The 19725-nt window shown below is 39.1% G+C and overlaps 1 protein-coding gene across 1 annotated transcript in view; it reads left to right on the top strand.

The window, feature by feature from the left end:
* Positions 1-2655: 2655 nt before the first annotated feature.
* The window catches only part of si:dkey-61l1.4 (collagen alpha-1(I) chain), a 38612-nt gene continuing 21542 nt past the window's right edge, over positions 2656-19725 (top strand). The window contains exons 1-15 of the mRNA XM_063018298.1: positions 2656-2662; positions 3075-3255; positions 4002-4160; positions 4490-4682; positions 5344-5472; positions 5995-6129; positions 11712-12296; positions 13639-13683; positions 13805-13924; positions 16564-16602; positions 17486-17539; positions 18480-18533; positions 18705-18812; positions 19000-19053; positions 19152-19205. Of these exons, the coding sequence (XP_062874368.1) occupies positions 2656-2662; positions 3075-3255; positions 4002-4160; positions 4490-4682; positions 5344-5472; positions 5995-6129; positions 11712-12296; positions 13639-13683; positions 13805-13924; positions 16564-16602; positions 17486-17539; positions 18480-18533; positions 18705-18812; positions 19000-19053; positions 19152-19205 (1917 nt within the window). The remainder of the gene's footprint in view (positions 2663-3074; positions 3256-4001; positions 4161-4489; positions 4683-5343; positions 5473-5994; positions 6130-11711; positions 12297-13638; positions 13684-13804; positions 13925-16563; positions 16603-17485; positions 17540-18479; positions 18534-18704; positions 18813-18999; positions 19054-19151; positions 19206-19725) is intronic.

Here is a 19725-nt window from a genome sequence, read left to right as displayed (position 1 = left end):
AAAAGTGATAAATAGAAACACTTCCACCTTCCATGAATTAACGCTCAACCAGGCACAGGTGCCTGTTGGTTAGGAAGAACCGACACAAATCATCTGCGCTTCAATGCCCACTCTGCCGGCCATAAATGGCAAGACAGAAGGGAATGATTCTGTAATCGGGGCCCTCACTGATCCTTATAGCAGCTAGGCCTGATACAACCAACAAAGTCTTTGCAAAAAATTACTGTTATAAATTTTTAACACATTTTAACACGTTTGCTTATAACATAAACACACACTTTTTAGTCTTTTTAGCCCATTTCTGCATTATTTCAGTTTAAATATATTTAACTTTCCTGTGTATTGTGGGGGCCTGAGTTGGTTGCATGAGATCCCTGGTGCCAAGAAAAGTTTAGAAAAGTTTATATGCCAGTTGCTTGCAGTAACGTTTCCAGCAGAGGGCCTCTGTCTCTAACCTTATATCTTAATAATTCACTCCATCTGATGATAATCTGTTAAAGAAATTTTTTAAATGCATTTAATAAATATGCTTTTTTTTCTTACTTTGGACTGAAACTTGTTACATAAAACATAATGTTTATGTACAGTACATGTCTGGTATGCTTGCTTATGTGTGCACTGGTATGTAGATTATGGAGTAAAGTAGAGCTTTCAGAAGATTATCCTGATGCTGGTGTGTGTATCAGAGCTGAGGATGATTGAGTCGTGACTGCAGTGTAAGTCTGGAGTGGTTTGTTTCAACACCACGCTGAAATAAGAGATAAGCTGCATTTGAGGAGGAGGTAATACTAGGACGAAACCCTGAGGCTACAAACCTAATTATTTTCTTATAGGGGACAATTTATGTTAAAACATTGCACTCAAATATCAGTTAGAATATGGGGCAGCACTGTGGCTTTGTGGGTAGCACTGTTGCCTCACAGCAAGAAGGTCTTGGGTTTGTTCCCGGGGTGGAGCAGTCTGGGTCCTTTTTGTGTGGAGTTCGCATGTTCTCCCCGTGTCCGGGAGCTCCGGTTTTCTCCCACAGTCCAAAGACGTGCAAGTAAGGTGAATTGGAGATACAAAATTGTCCATGACTGTGTTCGACATTAAAATTGAACTGAGGAATCTTGTGTAATGAGTAACTAATGTAACCAAAATGTATAAAACATGACATTAAAATCATGTTGTGCCCACTGTTTCCTGTCAAAATCCTGACCAGGATAAAGCGCTTGATGAAATTGAAATGTAACTTGTTCATTATAATTTTATGCTGGCAGACAAGCAGGCTTGCAGACATAACAAACCACAAGTTTTCAAATACAGAGCAGGTACTCTTTTAATTTGTTTTAGAGACTCACTGGAATTATGTAAATGTGTAAGGAATTATTTCTGTGGTTATTCATGGTTCAGAATCTGTAGACATCAAAGTATTTAGCACAAGGCTTATATAAATACATACTTTTTTTTCTTTTTTTCTTAGCTTCTGAGACCAGAAAACCACAAATGTAACGTCCGTCAGATGTGAAAATTTTACCTCATAAGATTGATGGTTGATGTTGGGTTTTTATTCTTTAGGATTGATTCCTTTTGGTTTTTGAGAGAGTCCTTTGTTGGGAGGTAGAGCATGTAGAGACGAGTCTCGCTGTTCCACTTGCCTGAACTGAAACTTAGTAGAGACCTGCATAGAAAGCACTGCACTGAATCTGCCTGAATGTCGCTTTCACGTAAGGTTGGACAAATTGTGAGTGAATCTGTATAAAGACCTACATAAATTTGTTTTTTATATTAAAAAAATCCAGGCACCCATGCACAGCAGTCTAGATGAATAGATGGATAGATAGATGGATGGATAGATGGATGGATAGATGGATGGATAGATGGATGGATAGATAGATGGATAGATGGATGGATAGATGGATGGATAGATGGATGGATGGATAGATGGATGGATAGATGGATGGATAGATGGATGGATAGATGGATGGATAGATAGATGGATAGGTAGGTAGGTAGATAGATAGATATCGGTTATGGATATATTTATAGACAATATGACCAATAATATACATTTATGATGCTAATCTGCTACCACTTAGATCCAGGTTTAAATTCCAGTGGTGCCATCAGCCGGCCAGGCGTCTACACAGACATGATTAGCTATGTCTACCATGGCCGAAGCCCTGTAAGAAATTGCTGCCCTGTATATTCCTTTCTTGTGCCCTTCCTTGTAATTCTTCAAATTACCTTGGGAAATTCACTACCACAAAAATGTAATAAATGTACACAATATTCTCATTTATGAGTATTTATTTGTGTGGTATTTAATAAAAAATAAAATCTTTGTTGACTACACTAACTGTTCTCCTCTCCAGGTTTAGGTCATCCCCATTATTCTCTGAGAGCTCCAAGACTTTCCATAACCCACCACTTTTACCAAATAAAATAAATATCTCACAAAACCAAACTTTGGAGGATCTGGTCTAGTCCAGTTTTTAGCTTTTCCTCATCCTTGATGTAACACATCATTAAAGCGTCTTTTACCAAGTGTAGCTTTAATCAGACAGTTCAAAGTAGTGATGTTGATGTAGGATTAGCAACTGCCTTTCATCTGTAACATACTATAACATGAGTACTGGGAGCTGATCCTACATCAGCATTGTTTCTCTGTTAGTGATGAGAGGTAATGTGCCCTGCTGTTTCCAACTGTCATGATCTGTGTGATTAATAAGGCTTATGGGAGCAACCTGAGATGTTACTACTTTTACTGGTTTGTTTTTCTACATCCATCATTCATGTCGTCTCATACTAAAAGAGTGTACTGGGCACTTCTAACAAATTTGATTAGAAACTTTATTTATTGATATTTTGGTATAAAATAGTAACAGTGGTTTATATTTTGGTGTTAAATAGTAAACTCTGATTTATTACATTTGTACCATGAATTAGCATTTACTTTTTTACAGTTACTTAAGAGATTTTAATTATCTGAATTTATGGTTGCTCAGGTAGCGCAGCAGTAAATTACACTACCTTGCCTGTATTGTAGCTTCACCCATGCTGATAATGAATACATGTTGTTTGCTCTTTTACAGAGGAGTTGGAAGAATATTTGAATCTTTTCACCCACAAAGTGGACTTGCTACAGCACTTATCCAGCCTTGTGCCACAAACTAACAACGTGTCTTTATACAAGGATGATGTAGGATGTCCAGTGCTGAGTATCGGACTCTACTCAACCCTGACTCTCCCAACACGACAAGCTTTTGGAATAAGGTCTGTCCATAATCCAAACTTTACAGGATATTTCTTTATTAGAGGAATACTCTGGTGTTTAATTTTCAGACAACATTATCCATTTTATTATCTGTACAGTGGACAATAAATGAGTAACTTACTTATAAAAAAGTTTTTAAATGTTTAAATGTTAAATGTCATTTTTTTACCTTTTTCACCCAAACTTGTAATTTCCAGTTATCTACTACAATTCCTTTTTCATGCTGGTTGAGAAGGGTCTCAGGCTGGCACTAAGTCTCTTCTACACAAGTCGAATGTTTTTTTTTACACCAGCCAGCGATGGATTGTCACAGAGAGCCGTACCATGTACCAAGAGTCATGCTATGATACAGCCAGGCTGGAGCACATTGTTGCTTACTGCAATGTTTGAGCCTTTCACATGATACACAGCAAAACAGCTTTCTGTTGGCTGTAGCACTGAACAGAACATCAAGTTTAAATAATAAAAGGAAGCTCTGCAATGGTCATCATTTAGAGCCATGAGAAGATTAAAAAAAAAACAGCAAGATAATAAATTGGATTTATAAGTAACTTTCTGGTTTTGTTAATTTAAGGAGGGAGAAAATCATATTGAAGAGCTACGAAGCCACGACAACAGTTTCCGTGATAATGAAACATGCTATTTAAAGTGCATGATAATAAAACACCACAGGTGGATAAAATGAACATAGTAAAACAATGGCCTGTTTCATTAACCTTATTTTATTCTGTGTGTGTATGGAAAGCTTTGCAGATGAGTTTAGTGTGCTGCTCCAGCTGCGAACCTCTCAGGATGTGGACCGCAGTGTCCTGACCATCCTCGACTTCTACAATCAGGTGGTCCTTCAGATCCGCATTAGTCCTTTTGGTTTCACCTTCATCACTGCGCAGCATCACGATTATGAGTGAGTCTCATACTTAAACACTTGGTCTGCCTTATAAATCTAGCTTAAAAATGTTGAACAAACCATTAGTAAAATAAAGTTGCATTTTTGTACAAATTTCTTATCATGTGTCCACATACTTTTGGCCATAAAGTGCATCTCTATTACCAAAATGGTAGTGGTTGAAATTAGATTATTAGATTTTTTTCGGTTAGTTTCTTCGGTTTTGTAAGGAACTGATCAACTTTGTAAAGCATCGGAATTGGATAGAAACTGTAATACAATCAAATCCTTTTTGTTAACCGGTTCTGCCCTCATACTTGACTGAGTGCATGTTTTTGTTTCTGCAGGTTTTTGGTGGCAGGCCTGTCTGATTCACAGTGGCACTGGCTATCAGTGGGAGTCTCATTTGAGTTTCTGACCGTGTATGTGGATTGTGTGTTAGTGGAGAAAGTGCGCTGGACCTACCCATACATGGGTATTTCTACAGATGGCCTGCTGATGGTTGGGGGCATTATGCGGGGGTTTGAGACCCCTTTTGAGGTAATTTTAAAGAAATATACAGTTGATTATACAATTTAAAAACAACAAAAGATGATTTGATTGCTGGGTTTCACTTTTGTTTTGTCATAAACTATTAAGCCATTGGTTAATTGTAATAATGTTAGGACAGGACAAAAATAATTTTTAGTTTGTTTCTGTGTTTTTGAATTGAGAGGTACATACCAGTGCACCCTTAGTGCCTATCCCAGGCCGGATAAATAGTAGGGTTGCACCAAAAAGGGCATCTAGAGTAAAAACTGTGCCTAGCAGTGGGGAGCAGTAAAAAGGAACCATTAGAAAAGCTGTTTCGACTGTCCATTAAAATTTACTTACAATTTAATCAGCCTGATTTTCACTGTTCATGAAAAAAACATTCTTTTGAATGTATTTTCATCACTTATACTCATGGGGGGTTTTTGCTGGCGATCTCATCAATATTTAACATTCTCCAGAATACTGGCTAAAGGCCAAACAGCTGGATCTAGCGTGCCTAATAGAACCTGCATGCTCAGCCAAGTTCAGCACTGTTTTTCGTGCTATAGCATGACACTGCATGAGAAACATACTAATATCACGTTTTTAGTTCATTAAAAAATCTTAAAATCGACAGTTTAAGTGTTTAATACTGAACTGTTGCTGATGTGTGAGTTTGTGTCGACAGGGTGAGATCAGGCAGATGATGTTTCTCTTGGGCGACGGCAGAGCTGCTCGCCGTCACTGCAGCCTCCACAAGCCTGTGTGTGGAGCTTCAGTCAACTCGCTGTCCTCCGAAACATCTCACAGTGTACAGGTACAGAAGAAAAGAGCTGGAATGTTGAACTGGAACTGTAAAATGTGATAAAATTGCTTATCCATTATTCCATAAATACATTAATACCTCTTAATATGCAATTGAACTGTAGTACAGAGTTTTTCACACTTTTTTTAAGCGACCCACAGTTTGTCCATAATTTTTATCGCAACCCAGGCAAACAATGCATCAAAACAAAACAAAATATTCTTAATTAATTAAAATAGTGGCAAACTGGTCCAAACTGTGGTGTACAAGATGTAATGTAAAGCCTCCACAAGGGGGCCCATATGTACAAGTTAAAATTAGTTTTTTTAATTAATATTATTTTTCTCTGTGACCCATTTGTTTGGCTCGCGACCCACCCAAGGGTTGCGACCCAGGGTTTAAAGAAACCTGCTGTAATAAACTGGTCTGCATTCTGTCATTTTCAGGAAATCATCATATAGTTGGTATATACTGTAGTTCTATCATTTAGTTATATCATTTAGTATCACCTTATTTTTACTTTTTTTTTTCCAGACTCGTCCATCGCCATCCTCAAGCAGCCTGATAAATGACCCAACAATTTCAGAGTCCTTTAGTGGCTTTGTAGATCATCAAATCACAAGATCAAGACAAGATCTCAGACCTGAAGTGGAGGAAGCAGACATACTGGTGAGAGAAAAATCACCTGATGCTAAGTAAAAAGTCAGCTTCTGAATGATAGCACATGACATGAGGCTACATTAGCATGTACTTGTACTGCGAATATAGATTCAAATAGACGCAAATCTCACATTAAACTCAGATCCCTCATTATCCCACACAGTATTGTAGGAATGAGCATCAGCTGCAGTGGAGAGATGAAAGAGCTTCAGTAGTTTGAAAATCACACATGGAGACAGCTGGATTGACCCTGAAGTCTCGTTTGTTTCCATAAAACTGTTGCTGGACTTTCCTGCTGTGATTAATGATGGTCATGCTGGTTTACTGATGATGAACGCCCTGTCACTGGTGCTCTGCAGAAACAGCATTAAATTTAGCAGGTAGCATTTAAAATGATTAGCTGCTTTTTGTAGTTTAAGACAGTTCCAAACAATGTTTCCATAGATATTTGTTTATATCAAATACACATTTCAGTATTTTCAGGTGATGCTAAACCAACGTGACCCACACTGGGATGAAGCGCTGACTGAAAACAATTAATACACATTTATATTTACAGAGATATCAAACCACTAGTATATTTTTGCATCAAGGAAAATTAGCAAACTGAATGGAACACACAGACTACAAATAAACTTCAGGAGATACACTCAAGCATCAACATTAATCCAAGGACACACCAGGGACGACGTATAGACCAAGTTATACACACAAGGTGCAAAATCGGCCACACCAGAATAATGAAAACCCACCAACCTGTGAAATATGCCAAAATCCTGTAACGATAAACCACATACTTAATAAATGCCCCAAATACACCATTTGAATGAATTATTTTGACTGGTTTTGCCCATCCCTGTTTGTCAGAAATTACAAAGTACTTCTGAGTTTGCACTGTATAAGTTATACAGTTATATAAGTTATAAAGTTATAGAAGTGTGCTCCCTATTTGAGATGTCTCTGCATTCATGGCTGAAACGTCTGATCTAATGATATCTGCTTTTTGAGTGTTTATGGCCTGTCCTTGATTTTCCATCTGATAAACGACCCCTTTCAACTACTTTAAAGTGCCTCCATAAAGGTGTTTAAGTAATCGACCCCACCACACCAAAAGATCATGGACCACCTTGGGGCCTCTGTTGGTTCAGACTTGTAGGAAGTTCCTGCTTGAACACATGCCATGTTCCACTCAGCTGTGGAAAGGTCATGGCGAGTTTACAGCGGCTTTATTGGAGTCGTTACGTGTGTTTAGTTAGTGTAAGTGAAAGCTGGCTGTGTAATGTGTGCTCAGGTAAATGCTTGTGAATTTTTTACAGTTATGACTGTGGTTTTCCATAAATAGGCCTCATTATCCCGAGTGAAGTTGCTGCGTGGGGTTGTAAACGTTTGCTTTTATAACCTGCCCGCGTTCGGTCACATAGCATGTGGTTGCTACATGACACTGTAGCAAGTGCTAGTAGTTAGCGTCAGATTGAACGAAATTGTTCTTTTTTCTACAGCTGGTATTGAAAGTGGTATGTAGCTGTTTCCTGTTTAAAGAGTCTCTGATTGAAAATATTCTTGTAAAGTCTTTGAAACTGATCCAGCTGTTTGAGTTTTAATTACATTAAGCCTGCAGTCACACGATTCTATAGTAATTGTACAGCTGTGTGTTAGAGAAAATGTGCTTCATATTTTAGCAAAATAGCTTGATAATGCGTATGTGACGATAACGAGGAGAATTTGCTGATGTATTTGGGATGTTATGGGCGTCAAAAACCTTTTACAACAACACATGGGCAAGTGTTAATGTTCATTATAAAATAACAGTCCAGCATTAGCACCTGCATTTCATAGTGTATGAGTTTATTAGCCTGTGACCATAAAGTTCATAAGATTCTGGTTGGAGTACTGGATAAAAAAGTTTATGAACTTAAAATTAAAATGTGATCTTTATGAAAGAACAGTTTTGCATAGTTTTTTTCTCCAGACAGAGCATTCCACTACTTGGGAATAAACAAAGATAATCCTAGTAAACACAAAATGTATTTCTAAATGATTTCATTTATTGATTGAAAAATGCTGTTCAGCCCAACCTGGTTCAGTTGACAGTTGGGTTATGTTTCACTAGGCTTACACAGGCATGATTAGTGCCAGATCTGTTATATCTAAACATCACTTAAATACAACCAGTCTGGCATATGCATCACATTGGCGACCCATTGAACAAATTGAATGAATCAGTCACAGAATAACTCAGACGAACATCTAAAGAACTGCAGGTCTGTACACATCTACATGACCCCCAAGACTTTTGGGATACTATTCTGTTGACTGATGATTTAAGTTAAGGTAGAACTTTTTGAAAAACATGGTTTCCGTTACATCTGGCATAAAGCTAACACTGCATTCGAGCATAAATACAGTACATCATACCAACAGTCAAACATGGTGGTGGTGGTGTGATGGTCAGGGCTGCTTTGCTTCCAAAGGACCTGGACGACATAAGTGATGAAAACATGAGTTCTGCTCACTATCAGAAAATCCTGAAAAAAGAAATGTCTGCCCGTCTGTTAATGACCTAAAGCTCAAGCTGTTTTTCTCAGCAGCTGGTCTTGAAATTGGTATGTAGCTGTTTCCTGTTTAAAGTGTATCTGAAAATACTTTTGTAAAGTTCTTAAAACCGAAAGCTTAAGCACAGTTGAGCAATGCAGCAGGACAGTGATCCAAAAAAACAAGCAAATCCACTTCTTAATTCAGGACAAACAAAATGAAGCATTTAAAGTCCTGACTTGAATCCCATTCAGACGCTGTGGCAAAACCTTCGGTTCATGCCCTTCAGTGTAGCCGAATTAAAACAGTTCTGCAAACAAGAGCGGGTTTAGTTGCCTACACAGCGATGTAAAATTTTGACTTTTATGTACTTATGTGACTTATGCAGTTGTTATTGCCAAGGGTGATCGAACTAGGATTGAGTTCTCAGATTGAGGACGGATGAATGAAAGGAACTGTGGGATCTTTACCCTGCTTTATTTTCAGTCACACTGTTCCAGCTGAACGTACCCTGGCAGTGCCTGTCTTTCATCAGTGCACTCATACAGCCCTCGGCTATAATTTACAGCTCGAAAATATACCAGATATCATGTATGAAGGGTAAACAGAGACAAAAGTGTCAAAAGTCTGTGTTTTCTCACATTTAGACCTATATATATATACACACACTCACACACACATGTACACACTCACATACACTTTCAACTCCTTTATTGTTACTGCAATGCTTCCAACAGCTTCAGCCCTGATGCTTTGTGGCTTGTGATGCACTTCTGTCAGAGGCGAAAAGCCTTTCATGAATTAATATGAGAGAAAATAGAAGTTAGAAGCACTCACCCCATCTCTGACTTCAACTGTTTTGTTTATACTTTTCCATATGGGGCACTTGGGTGGTGCAGCATTAAATTATGCAAGCTCATTACTGCTGGGATCCAGGGTTGGGATTAGGATTGAACCCAGGACTCGTGTTATTCATGTACTGAAGCTTTTATATCTGTGAAAAGCATTTCATGCTCTAAATGACCGAAATTCTGAAAGTAAAACGTATTCTGTTAAGCTTTAATTGTGGCTTTAAAAAAAAGAAGGGTACTTTTAAAAGTAATAATGAAATGCATTGGTTGGAATTGTTTCATATTTTTGTTTCCTTGTCCATGTTTCACCAATATTGTGCTCACTTTTTGGCTTACAGATCTTACAGATTCTGAGAGCTAAAAAACTCTTCAAAATCATTGTGGTAACGTTGGCATCATGTCTGTGCTTTGTGGTATTCAGTTTGAAAGTTCTTTAGGAATTTCAGCCACAGATACAAATGATCCTGCTATGCCATTAGGGTTACGCTTCGTCAAACTTGATATTAATTAGCTTTAAATTAGACTGATAATCTGTATAAAGGTGATCTAGGCTGAGCCCTGTTTTTCCAAATCCGTGTTGCCTGTGTTGGGTTTGGGCTGGTCACTGATGTTGCCATGTATGGGAGGATCCATCACTTTAGGAAAGGACAGGAGTGGAACAGAGCGCTGTAGTTCTTTATGGAGTGGTGCAGTGTGGATTTTCTGTAGCCATGAATCACCGTGTTCAGATTCTATTCTGTTTAATTTTTGGAATATTTCAGGACAGACTGCTTGCTGCTGGACAATGGAAGACTGTGGTAGGCCACATGAGATGTTTTTAAAAGAGTTATTAACAGATATTAAATGTTTGATTGATTTGGTGGATGATTGATGGTCTGGTAATTTTTTTTCTTCATTGTTTGGTACCTGGTAAAAACACTGAATCATTTCTAGCTCTGTGTTCTGCATCTGCAGCATAGAATTGATTAGCATAAACATTAATTTAAACATTTTCCTGTTGTTATGAGACCACCTGCCATGCAGAAGTTAAAGAATTATGTCCTTCTGCCTTGCCGTTTATGGCCAGCAGATGGAGCACAGAGTCGCAGTTAATTAAAATGTCAGTTCCTCCTAATCGCTGTGTGTTTATTCACTCCAGGTGGAGGTGTTACTATTTTTTACAGTCTCTTCCTTGCAGATTTGCCGGCTCCTCTGTTGGCAACCTGCTGTTTTCTTGAATCTGTGATGCTGGGCTCAGTCCTGTCCGTTTTTCTTTTACTTTGTGACTTTCTGGGAACTCAGCTGGTGTCACAGCCTTTTCGGGATTACGAGGGAAATACCATGGATGAGCAACATGCCCCAAAGGTGGCATGACGGGCATTTTTGGAAGTGCATCCTATGTTTAGAGCCTTGCTGGGTGTCACACCTATACTCAGAAAAACAAATTCTGTGTGTTTTTGTGTGCATTTTGAATCTGAATAAAGCATATTTCCTTTTCCACTTGCCTTACCTGCATGCACATCACCTTTGCTTTTCAAGAGGGGTCACAGGCTAGCACATGCGTTCTCTTATAACCATCAGCCCCGTTTTTACAAAACAGTGGCAGATTCCTACAGAAAGCTGTGGAACATGGGCAGTGGGCATAGTTACACTTCCAAATACAAATATCAAACAAAACATCATATTAAAAGTCTGAATTATTCCTTATTTTGAGAAGACAGCTATCATTAAGAACTGACAGATTTGCTACTATTGGTATCACTGAGATGACATGAATGAAAAAGACCCCGAGTGCATTTTCCAGCTGCATCTTTTACCTTATGTTCAGTGAAAATGAGATTCATACCTCAGTGTCTCAGTGAGGATTTATGAAGCTGGTAATTATTGACTGTCAGTTCAGCCTTAAGCTAGAAGTCCTGGTCTCAGAGTCATTAGAGATGATCTACTGAGCTGATCTACTAATGTTCTTCATCACCCCCAAACCACATGACATAGCCATTAGAAATACTTTAACCTTTTTTATTGTATGTATTGCTGCATCTGTAGCAAATAATTCTTCTACATATTGATCTCATGACCCTCAACTGGAAAGAAAAAACAATTGATTTACTCAATAATCACAAATCAGTTGAGCCAGTCAGGGTAGTTTATAAGGAGTAAATAAAATACAAAAATGTTGTGGACTATTGTATGATTTGAGTTGTTTATAAGATTTCTTTCCTCTTACAGGACCCTCCCAGTTTTGTTCCTGTTACTGAGGTGAGCTCTTCCTCTCAAAGGGAATACTTAAACAGCGTCCGAGTGCTGGAGGAATCCACCCGACAAAAATCCTTTAACACCACATCATACACGTTTAATAGGATTAAAGACAAGACTGACAGCAAGGCCCAGACCACCAGTGCTAAATCCACAGCGGGTGACTTGCCATCACACAAAGTGCAAACGGGCTGGATTAAAGAACTTTCACATGTGATTCCTGCTAAACCCTCAGAGGAGAACATCATCGACCTGGATTCTACATCTGATACACGCCGTGAGAACGAGATCCTCGTGCAGCCACAGCTTCATGAGCTGAATCTGACAGAGGAGGACCTTTTACCATCCACAGGGATGTACATACCTCACAGATCCTCGGGTCAGTTTCACATGCAGGAAGGCCAGGAAAAGCCTGTGAAGACTGACCAAGATGGCTCAATCCATCAAAGCGTGGTCAGGAGTTCACATAAACATGGTGATGTCATTACTGGATCTGATGGAAGAAAGTACAGACTGCTGAGAGGATCACAAGGACCTGCTGGACGGCTGGGAAAGAGAGTGAGTCACAGAATAAATAAATGGAGGCGTAATATTAAAGAAATAATTACAAAACCAGTTTATTCTAAATTTGTTTAAGGTAAAGGTTTTCAGCAGCTCTTGGTTGCAGAAGCCATCTTCCCTTTAATTTTTTCCTATAGACATTTTAGAAAGTCATTTCAAGCAAACCAGCAACCGGGCGTCTGGACAGACAGGATTAGCTTTGTCTCTGGGGAGGAGATAGCCGAAGCCCTGCAATGGATTGTTGCCCTGTCCAGGGTATTTCTGCATTGTGCTCAGCATGTTTCGGTAGAACCTGACCCAATGTGACCCTGATCATGATGAAGCTGTCTATGAAAAGGAAATCACGCATGCGTTATAGTGCAGCATGTCCTGTCAAGTGTAAAACAATTTAAAATTGCTTCTTGGTGATGTTTGTGATACATAATTTTTTATCATGTCCATGGAAAACATATTCACTAAGATTTATCTGCTAGTGCATTCATACTCCTCAATAATATACTCCTCAATATAATAATACTCAGGCTAAAAATGAACAAAAAAAGATTCATTTATGTTTTATATAGAAGGCAGTTACGATTCACGGCTCTGCTGGATGGCTTTAGGTTTAGTTTAGTTGAGTTTAGTTTAGGTTAGGTTATTGTTTTGAGTCACTATTTTAATTTCCTTTTATTTTAGGTCTCTATTCTGCAGTTTTCTTTCTAGAGAACAGTATTTTTCGTTTATCCCAAACCTTCACAATTTTCTGTGTATGAATGAGGATGGAAGAAAATCAGTGCCAATTCTGTGAAACCAACAAGCCAAAAACCAAACCACACATAATTACATCTCCATGTATTTAATTACAGACCTTAGAAAGATTTTTCTCAATTATGTGGTTTGTATTTTCTAGTCTCCAAATGTCCAGTTTCGCCCATGTGAGTATGGGAACCAGTCTTTCAAAAAATATAACAGAAATAATTTATTTAGTTATCTCAGGGTTAACCCATGTCTGCATGGGTTTCCTCCGGGAGCTCCGGTTTCCTCCCACAGTCCAAAGACATGCGGTCAGGTTAATTGAAGACACTGAATTGCCCTATAGGTGAATGGGTGTGTGTATGTGTGTTTGCCCTGCGATGGACTGGTGCCCCGTCCAGGGTGTTACTGTGTGCCTTGCGCCCATTGAAAAAGCTGGTATAGGTTCCAGCACCTCCCCCAACCATAATTGGATAAACGGTTAAGAGAGTGAGTGAGTGATCTCAGGGTTTTTTTTTTTCTTGTCTCGTTTGTTCAAAATGTAGACATTTACATTGTAAATGTTTTATAATCCAGTTAATTATGCACATTGGATTTGTTTCTGTAGGGATGTCGTGGTATCAGAGGATATGTTGGATTTAAAGGTGACAAGGTAAGAGGAACATTAACATGCTCCTGAACTTTAAAGCAGAATAAACAAGTCACACTATACAATGCCTGTGTGAGTACTTAACCATTGTTATTATTTTAACAGCATTGTTTTGTTTCCAAAGGGTTCTTATGGTGAAAGAGGGCGAGACGGGCCGAGGGGTGTTCCAGGCCCTCCAGGCCCACCAGGACTACCCACAATCTACCTATGGAGCAACACTCAGGAGGACTGGGCTGTGTTCATGGTACGAGTCTGTTCCTTCTCTGATAGCCTGGGAAAACCAACAAGCAAATGTGAATAATAGCAGCAGACTTCACCCATAGGGTCACAATCTGCCCCAGCAGGGCAGTAAAAACTATTTATTCCATGGTGCTGATCAAGCTCCACCCTATGTGCCAGAGTGACCAGGTCATGGCTGGGTCTCTGCTGGACTGCTCCATTTTTGATTGTATATTTAAACGTTCACTCACACCACAGGCCTGAACTACAAATAGATGCCTGCAGTTACTGGAAAAAGTCATACAGTTAATGAATTGTATTTGTATTGTATATACATGGGCTTGTTATTGTGCTAAAAATCATAACAATATATTAATCTAATGGAGTTAGTAAGGCATAAGCAACCTTTACATACAGAACAGATTGAATCCTTTGTGGAATGATATCATACAAGTCCCAAATGGTTTGTAGTGAATGTTGCAGCATTCTTTAAAGATCATTTCACTTTACTTATTCCAAGAGTTCTAAGGCAGTGTTTATCAAACCAGCCCTAAAAATTACCAGTATGTGGGGTTCAAATCTTACTGGTGCTATCGGCTGGACACAATTGGCGATGTCTGGGGGGATTGGCTGAACAGCCTAGCTGTTGGAGATGTACTTATGTGCTCTCAGTGGCTGTCCCAAGTCCTGGACAAAAATCAGGTACATTATGTCAGGAAGGGCATTTGGTGTAAAATCTGTGGTAAATCGGGTATGCGACCAAAATGATCCACTGTGCTGACTGATTTGTGCACCAGAGTGTGGTTCTTTAAATTGCCTTTATTAATATGCTGCTATTATGGATCCCCCAATGTACATAACGATTGGTAGCGGACATATTAGGTTGAAGGTATTGATTCAGTTTTTAGTAAGTATTCAGACCCCTTGACATTTTGCACACTTTATGGTTATAATTAAAATTTTTACCCATTAATCTTTTGTTCATCCTTCATCCCAGACCAAACAATTAATTTCCTTATGTTGCCTCATTCCTCTTGTTTCCTTGTGAGTCCTTTACATTCCGAGCAGGTTGTTAAAAGCCTTTAACTCAACAATGGCTTTCATCTTTGACACTCTGCCATAAAGTCGTCTTAATGGCTTGGTATTTGTTCTGATCATGCAGTGTAAATTGGGGACCTTTCCAAACCATGTCCATTCAGTTTAAAGTCCAACAGGTTGACTAAATTTTGAGTTCTAGATCCCTAAAAGAGAATGAATTTGCTCACAATTTAGAGCTTTACAGCAAAGAATCCTTATAATTTTAAGAATGAGAGATTTTTACTTTTTGATTTCAGTTTCATTTTTGAAACTGTCAAAATCACATCGTCATTATGGGTGAGTCAGTATTGAATGATGGGTAAAAATCTGTTCAAAATTAAATCCACAATTCAATAAAGTATGCAAACTATCAAAGGGTCTGAATATTAATACTGGAAATCTGCTGAAAGTTAAAAACTATATTGCTTTTTCAGTGCTTAGAAGTCCAGGTTTTTCCATGTTGTGTCTTTGAACATTTGCCTGTGATGCAGAAGGCCTTTGATGGGCAGCCCAGCTTTAAATTCTGGCTTTTGTAGCATTTATGTGGCATGAATGATTAGCATAATTGCCTGTGTATTGCATATTTTCCTGTATGAAGTCATTGAGGCACCAGAAAATGGAAACTTTCCAGAAAAATGGTTTATAAATAGCTAGCCCTGGTTCAGTTTGTGAAGAAATCAAGTTCTGTGCAGCATAAATCTTTTTAAAGCGTAATCTTTCCTCTACATTATGTGTAGCAGGTCATGATGCAGTAATACAGCAGCAGATCTACTCATGGCTGTAATTAAGGCTGATTTGTTGCTGGAGCTCAGTAAACCCCCAGTGTCAGCATTAACTTTGAGCTCTATGTGCTGATACTCGGCTGCTTTAACCCAGAGTTCTCACTCAAAGGCTGTAGCGTTGCAAACCGTCTGGGCTCTGTCATGTGTAGGTCATCTCTCAGACCCTCCTGGGAGTTGAGAAGGAGCTCTGGCTCTTCAATTCTGTCTGAAACGCACTTTTTTGGACTCAGTTGAATCCAAGCCAAAACTAATGGTGCAGGTACCAGAGACGGTCTGTGTGGTCTGATGGGCAGCCTGATGCAACAAGTGGGTCTCTGTTTGGTGTCTCATTTAAGTCGACATCTTAAACCTTGCTGCTAAGACAGCCTGCTCTCTGTCTGTCATCAAACTATGTACAGTATTTCAAATCCAGGAAAAAAACTAATCAGCTTGATCTGGTCTGGTCTAATACCTTAACCTTTAAATTAAAGATCAGTACCATGTAATGTATAAGAAGATTAATGACAGCAAATTACTGGTTAACATGGAGAAGTCATGAATGATTCATAATTTGTAGAGGAGATGTGTGTGTCCATAAAAAAGATTAATCTTATTTGATGATGACCACAGTTTTAAGTTTCCTAGAGTTTTAAAGTCACAAACACTTGACAGGTAGTTGTATATTCAGATTTGATTACAGCTGGTGATCATCAGGTACTTTATAACCACTGAAGTCCAGTTTCACATAGTGCATGTGAATGTATCAAGCTCTAAAAAACTACTTTTCTCACTTTTCTCCAATGAGCTACTACACTTTATTTTTCAGAGAACTTCATATTACCACTTGCTGTTGGCTGGCTGGCCTGTAAGTAATCAACCACAGAATACATTTTTTATTTGGTCACATCATGTCACATGTCACATCATATTTTACAGTTAATTTATATTAATCAATCACATGCAAGAAATCTGGCTGTATGTCACACAATACCATACTGGCTGATTTTTAAAATTATTTATTTATTAATTTTAATTATTTTTGCCGTAGAAAAAATAGTTTATTTAGGATATTTTTCATTCTGAGTTAAGATCTGTGGGTTTTTTTTATGTTCTTGACAAACTCCAATGGCCAGTTTAAAGACAATACAACAGATGTGCAATTATTAGCCAACAATTAAGAAACCGCATGGCCTTGCATCTGATTAACGTACTATACTCACCTACAGTGAGTATCTACACAAAAGTATATTCTTATCATCTTAAGATCACTCTGAAATTTAGGCTGAATTATCTTCTTCATTGTTCTCCAGAAGTTTTCTTTATTGAGATTGCCACTAATAGACCTTGCTATTGTTTATGCACATTCATTTCCATCTGTTCTGTGTTAGAATATCATTACACCATCTGTAGTAGAACACAAGAGGATGTAATAATTGTTTAACACCTTTCAAATCACCCAGCCCCAAGCTCAGCTTTCCAAATCAGATGACCGCTGCAGTGATTGCGTCCAGTCTCCTCTTCCAGTGATTGCATCCAAATTGCCATTTTTTTGTCTTCATCAACATCCTGTTCAGGGTTACAGTAGGTCCAGTTCCCCCCTTCAGACACAGCCAATCATGTCTGTGTAGGCGCCCTGCCAGCCAATAGTGTTGCAGGCTATAGTCGTGGGCTAACATAATAAAGCCACTGTGGCTTTTTTTTTTATGTTGAGGGGTATTTTAATGAATCCTCTACATTCCTGTCTACAGCAGGAGACAGGGCCTCCTGGACCAATGGGGGAGATGGGCAATTCTGGACCACCTGTGAGTAGACACACAAAAATACACACACAAGTATACACACACTTAATGTTGCCTGGTTTGCAATTTTCCCACTGGCTGATTTTAAACTACTCATCAGTGATGTTGAGTGCAATGCTTGGTTCTATTTTTTTGCATTTTGCAATCAACATAAGCCATTAGAACATAAGAATGTTCAGATTAAGGAAGTAGTTTAATCATAGCTGCTCAATTCACTAGAGAGTTACAACTAAAATTCTCACCACAGAACCAGGACAGGGCAATCCAGCAAAACTGTAGCGACAAGAGACAAAAAAGCAGCCATGACACCCATGAACAAAACTTGAGTACAAAAAGGATACCCGTGGCAGCTACAACACAGTAATACTAGCACTTTACCCACTTGGATCTTGGAAACCAGAACAAAGGAACACAAGTGAAAGACTAGCAGGAGAAGCCAGGTAGGAGGTCAAGACCGACCATCAGCCAGACATGTCACACAGACAGACACAAAGGGACTCAGCCCTCTTATAAAGCATTAACCCAGGTGTAGCGAGTAACATTTTTGAGGCGCAAAAGATGCTTTGAAGTGTACTTCAAAAAGACATTTCTGTCAACCTACAACTCCTGTCAAGCACGCCTCCTCCACCGATGGCCAGTGTGGATCCCTCTCCTCTGTCCACATATGATTGGATCACTGACACATAAACAAACACATTCAAACACTTATTCACACTTAGGACAATTTTAGTAGCTTTAGTTGGTCTGACTGCACGTCTTTGGGCTGTGGGAGGAAACCGGAGCACCTGTAGGAAATTCACACAGAGAAACATGCAAAACCCACACAGAAATGACCCTGACCCTGCTGTGAGGCGACATTGCTACCCAATGTGCCACCGTGCCACCCCTACAATAATGCTAGTTGGTGTCTGGAAAATCTTATTTGATTTGTCTGTTTTTAAAGGGAATACCAGGAGACCCTGGAGAAAGAGGACCACCAGGCCGACTAGGTGACATGGTAATTATTCCCATTCTGTAACTGCACATGTTTATTCTGCTTTTTAATGCCATGAGGTCATGTTGGTGCACTGGAACTGAGAGTTTTGTTACTACGCTGGCAGACAATCTGTGCCAATGGTGTATACTGTAGAGTCCTGGCATTTGTTGTAATCAGCCCCTATTCTGACAGGGTGACATGGGGCCGAAGGGAGTGTGTGGCCGAGTAGGAACATCAGGAAGAGATGGAAAGAATGGGCTGGATGGGGAACCCGGCCCTCCTGGAACACCTGGCCTGCAGGTGAGTGGATTCACGGTCGTATCTTAACCCTTCTGTGCTTACAATAAAGTAGAGATGAGAAATGGATTGTGTGTAGTTCACCACCATCATCATCACCATCATTTTATTCAAAATGTTCGACCAACCTTGTAACTTTTCACTTGGAATAAGAATACAGTATTTATTGTGTATTCTCTCTGTTGTACAGGGTCCTCCTGGTTATAGGGGAGAATCAGCGCCCCCTGGAGACAAAGGGGAGCTGGTACACATTTTAAATGATATTTTAAATGCTATTTCTTTTGCATGTTTCTGTTGTTTTTTATTTTTCATGTGAGTCTTCTTCCATTGTGTGAGCTTTAGGGTTTCTCGGGTGCCCCAGGTTCCACTGGAAACAGAGGGGGGCTTGGGAAAAAGGTAAGTTCATGTCTCATTTAAATGCATCTTTGTGTGTTTGTTTGTGAGTACTACCATATTACTTAACTCCTGTATCCTCACACTGAGCTGATCATTAGCAAAAATAATGTAGCTGTTTGTCAGCATAGTAATGTATCGTTTGTATTCATTTAGCTGGAGTTTCCCCAGCAGCTTGTTGTGGATGTCAGGCTAGTGAGCATTTTTACCACTCATATTTAACAAATTTACTTTACAAAAAATCTGCTAGCCAGTTTTACAACAGAATGAAATTTTCTTTCCCAAATACTGTCAGTTTTAGGAAATCATAAGTTTGTAGACGGATGATATTTTATGTTATGGTGTATACCTCCACCTACTGTACAAAGAGTAATACTGCGGTTTATTCTGTAGTCATTATCACTCTCTTTCAACCTGTGCCCCCCCATACCTACCAACCAATGTGGGTATGTCGAGTCAGGACAGTCTGGCTGTGGTCCAATCTGAAGTGATTACCCCTAAAGAGGGAACTTTGAAGGCACAG

This window comes from Trichomycterus rosablanca, chromosome 21, assembly GCF_030014385.1.
Source record: "Trichomycterus rosablanca isolate fTriRos1 chromosome 21, fTriRos1.hap1, whole genome shotgun sequence".
Classification (NCBI taxonomy): Eukaryota; Metazoa; Chordata; class Actinopteri; order Siluriformes; family Trichomycteridae; genus Trichomycterus; species Trichomycterus rosablanca.
Note: the sequence above shows the minus strand (reverse complement) of the source record. Positions and strands in the feature narration are given on the sequence as shown.